The 3,987-nt window shown below is 41.7% G+C and overlaps 1 protein-coding gene across 1 annotated transcript; it reads right to left on the bottom strand.

Moving 5' to 3' along the window:
• Positions 1-1,131: 1,131 nt before the first annotated feature.
• LOC137319138 (probable G-protein coupled receptor 139) lies at positions 1,132-3,783 on the bottom strand. The gene is made up of 2 exons (XM_067981483.1): positions 3,714-3,783; positions 1,132-2,039 (listed from the first exon to the last, which is right to left on the bottom strand). Exons 1-2 carry the CDS (start codon positions 3,781-3,783, stop codon positions 1,132-1,134), a joined length of 978 nt encoding a protein of 325 aa, XP_067837584.1.
• Between the last annotated feature and the right edge of the window lie 204 nt (positions 3,784-3,987).

The following is a 3,987-nucleotide window of genomic DNA, read 5'->3' as shown; positions in this document are numbered from 1 at the left end:
CTTCACATGGGAATAAAAATCCAGGAAGGGATTATTACTTAAATGGAAAGAAAATAATTTGCATGGAAAATTAAAGAGATCTGGGTGTCCTGATTGACAATAAATTGAAGCTATCGAACCAAGGCTCGGCAGCAGTGAGTGAAACAAATCAGATGTTGGGATGTATTATCGAGCCTAGATAGTGGGGTATCTTGCCACTTTATAAATCATTGCTGCGACTGCACTTAAAACACGGAATCGATCGTCAGTTGGGGCTCAGGTGGTAGCACTCTCAGCTTCTGCAGTCAGAAGGTTGCGGAGTCAACTCCCACGACAGAGAATTGAGCACATAATCCAGGTTGACTCTCCAGTGCAGTACTGCGGGAGTGATGCACTTTTCGAAGAGCTGTCTTTCAGATGAGCTGTTAAACCGTGGCCCCATGTACCCTGTCAGAGGGATATAAAATATCCCATGGTACCATTCGAAGAAGAGCAGGGGAGTTGTTCCCAGTGTCCTGGCTAATATTTATCCAACAACCAACATCACTAAAAAAAAATTATCTGGTCATTATCACATTGCTGTTTGTGGGATCTTGCTGTGCGCAAATTGGCTGCCGCATTTCTAAATTACAACAGTGACCACACTTCAAAAGTACTTCATTGGCACTTTGGGACGTCGTGAGGTCGTGAAAGGCACTATATAAATGAAAAACTTTCTTTCTTTCTTCTTCTTTACAGTTCTTTGAGTGAGCGAGTTGTAAATTTATGTGATCGGTAGAAGCATTTAGTATTGATTCAATCAAATGTATATTCGACAGATTGGTTTCAGAAAATAATATTTTGAGATACAGTATGATACAATTTGAGACGTGACATGTGGCAAGTGTAGCCTGCTTCGGAGAAGCAAGTGTGGTCGGACATATGGAGCCCAAAGCTCCCGACCACTGGAGTTTTCCAGGCGTCATGTTCAGATATGTTGCAGACTGAATTGTGCGATGATGCAATTTTCCTCCTACATCCTTAAATTCAAAGTGGGTAAGGATCCTAGACTGAATGACTCTACATCTGGGAGGGCAGGCAGTGTGTGAGAGGGACAAGAAGTGCATTGGATAGAATATGTGGTGCAACACAGCCTGGATTTGACTATTTTTATTATTGCAATAATTGAACAATTAGTCTCAACGGATATTTCACCCCAGTCTTTAACTCCTCTCTGAATTTACTCTGGGTCCCTGCATAAATAAACGGGTTGATGCAGGAACTCAAAAGCTGAAGCATAAATCCGCTTTCCTCCAGAATAAAAAGTGAGTCACCGAAATTGGATCCTGAGAAATAACTAACGTTTGCAATTCGGACATAGAGGAATGTTAAAAGAAACAACAACCACAAGAGGATAAAACTGCCCGAGATGGCGAAGAGTAAAATGATGGACCTTCTCCGACTCTCCATCTCTGGGTCACTCTGATTCTCTCCATTGCTGTGGGCCCGGAGTCTCCTGCGGGCTCGAATGGCCGCTAGGATGTGTCTGACGGTCACAGCATTGAGCAATAAAATCAGAATGAATGGGAGACACGGGGTTAAAATGCGATGAGTCCAGTCAAATGCGGCCCACACAGGTGAGGTATAAAATATGAATTTTGCTTTGCAGAACCAAGGTATATTGTTAATTATGAAGGAAGGTTCATACACAAAGAACCAGGGGATGTTTCGAACACAGCTCAGTGAACAGATCGTCCCTATCACCACAGCTGCCATTTTCTCGGTGCAATATTTTGTTTTCAGTTTCTGGCAACAAATGGCGACAAATCGATCAAAGGTGAACACGACCGTCACCCAGACAGAACAGTCTCTGACTCCATAAATTAGCACAAAACTGAGACTACAGACCGGAGTGATGGACAGGAAACTGAATGAGAAATAAATACCAACAATCCGGTTTAATATCACAGCCGTGATAATGACCAGGAGATCCGTCACCGCCATGGACACCAGGTAGTAAGTGATACATCTGGAGAGACCGCATCTTCCTCGGGACAGGATCACAATCACTACCAAGTTAGCTGAAAGAGAGAGATACAGAAATAGTGAGTGAATAAATCAGCGAGAGAGAGAAAGAGAGAGAGGAGATAATACTGAGAATATTCAACAGGTCTGCGGAGAGAGAAACAGGGTCAAAGTTTCTGGTCGCTGACCTTTCTGTTCCACCAGAGAGACGCCCCTCCAACAATGCAGTACTCGCTTAGCACTACACTGTGTTGTCAGGATCAATTATGGGCTTCGTCCGATCTTGGATATTGAAGTTTGTGACTCAGATACGAGAGATGCCATCAGTTATGTGACCTCACTCAATGTGGAGAATAGAGCGAGGTCGAGAAAAGACCGGGACATTGGCAGAAGCCAGTAGTAGTAATACCATAACGACACCGATTTAACAGAGATACCGTTCACAGTAAAGCACAAAAGCACAATAGAAATGCATATACACCATGATAACAGGGTGAGAATTCATTCAGAGTACCGGTGTCAATAACACAATAGAATAACACGTACACTCTGTTAACTATGATAATTCATCCAGAATAAGACCCACGAACACAATAGAATAACATGTACCCTATTTTAACCATGATAATTCACTCAGAGTATCAGTATCAATAACACAATAGAGCAACATGTCCACACTGGTAACTGTGAGAATTCACCATCAGTCACAGTGTCAATAACACAATCGAATAACATGTCCACTCTGGTAACTATGATAATTCACTCACAGTAACAGTGTCAATAACACAATAGAATAGCATGTCCACTCTGCAACTATGAGAATTCACCCACAGTAACAGTGTCAATAACACAATAGAATAACATGTACACTGTGTTAAATATGGTAATTCACCAACAGTAACAGTATCAATAACACAATAGAATAACATGTACACACTGTAAACTATGATAATTCACCCAGAATTACAGATCCAATAATACAATAGAATAATATGTACACCATGATAACAGTGAGATAATTCCTGATAATCCACCCACAGTAACAGTGTCACTAACTACATGTAAACCGTGAAATGGTACCGGTAAAGGGAAGAATTGATACCGTTTCTACAATATTATCACGGTTCCAGGGATCAGGGACTTCAGCTTGGTGGATAGACTGGAGAAGCTGGGGGTGTTGTCCTAACAACAGGGAAGGTTAAGAGGAGATTTGATAGAGGTGTTCAAAATCATGAAGGGTTTACATAAACTAAATAAAGAGAAACTGTTCCAATTTGGCATAAGGGTCGAGAACCAGAGGACACTGATTTAAGGTGATTGGCAAAAGAACCAAAGGCGACGTGAGGAAAAGCTTTTTTACGCAGCCAGTATTTATCATTTGGAATGCGCGGTGGAAGCAGATTCAAACATAGCTTTCAAAAGGGAATTGGATGAATACTTGAAAGGAAAGAAAAATTCAGGGCCACCGGGAAAGAGCTGAGGATTGGGACTAACTGAATTATTCTTACAATGAGCTGGCACGGGCTCAATGGGCCGAATGGCATCCTTCTGTGCCATAACCATTCCATTATTCTATGATTTTAAGACAACGATACCGGTAATGGGAAATAATTAAACCGTTTAAGGGGAGACATTATACTGTAAAAGGGGAGAAACAATACTGGTAAATAAGAGCAGTGACACAGTTAACCAACGGTTTCCATAACTAATAACTATCTCCAATACTTTACCTGGAACACCGATAGCTGCAAGGATGGGATAATAAAGGGCAAACACCAGACCTTTTGGTGATCCGTGCATTTCTGTAAGAAGTTCTGAGCGTGCACTGCGCTGCATTCAAAGGGTTTCACATTTATACCTGATGTCAGGCTCCAGGGAGACAATTAGACGGTTTGATCTTTTACATTAATTACACTAATTGAAACAAACAGATGAGTGCAGCCGCTGGCAGGCTGGTGTTTTTGTTTTGATCGAATGGACTGTCTTTAAATGGATCTGACACGG

Source organism: Heptranchias perlo, unplaced genomic scaffold, assembly GCF_035084215.1.
Source record: "Heptranchias perlo isolate sHepPer1 unplaced genomic scaffold, sHepPer1.hap1 HAP1_SCAFFOLD_74, whole genome shotgun sequence".
Classification (NCBI taxonomy): domain Eukaryota; kingdom Metazoa; phylum Chordata; class Chondrichthyes; order Hexanchiformes; family Hexanchidae; genus Heptranchias; species Heptranchias perlo.
This window is presented reverse-complemented; position numbering and strand designations above follow the sequence as displayed.

What these genes read in the sequence shown, in the direction of transcription:
- LOC137319138 (XM_067981483.1), bottom strand. Translation starts at nt 3,783, where the DNA reads ATGCACGGATCACCAAAAGGTCTGGTGTTTGCCCTTTATTATCCCATC. An exon ending in TGCAGCTATCGGTGTTCCAG is followed by an intron (nt 2,040 to 3,713) that starts GTAAAGTATTGG and finishes TCTCTCTTTCAG; the next exon opens with CTAACTTGGTAGTGATTGTG.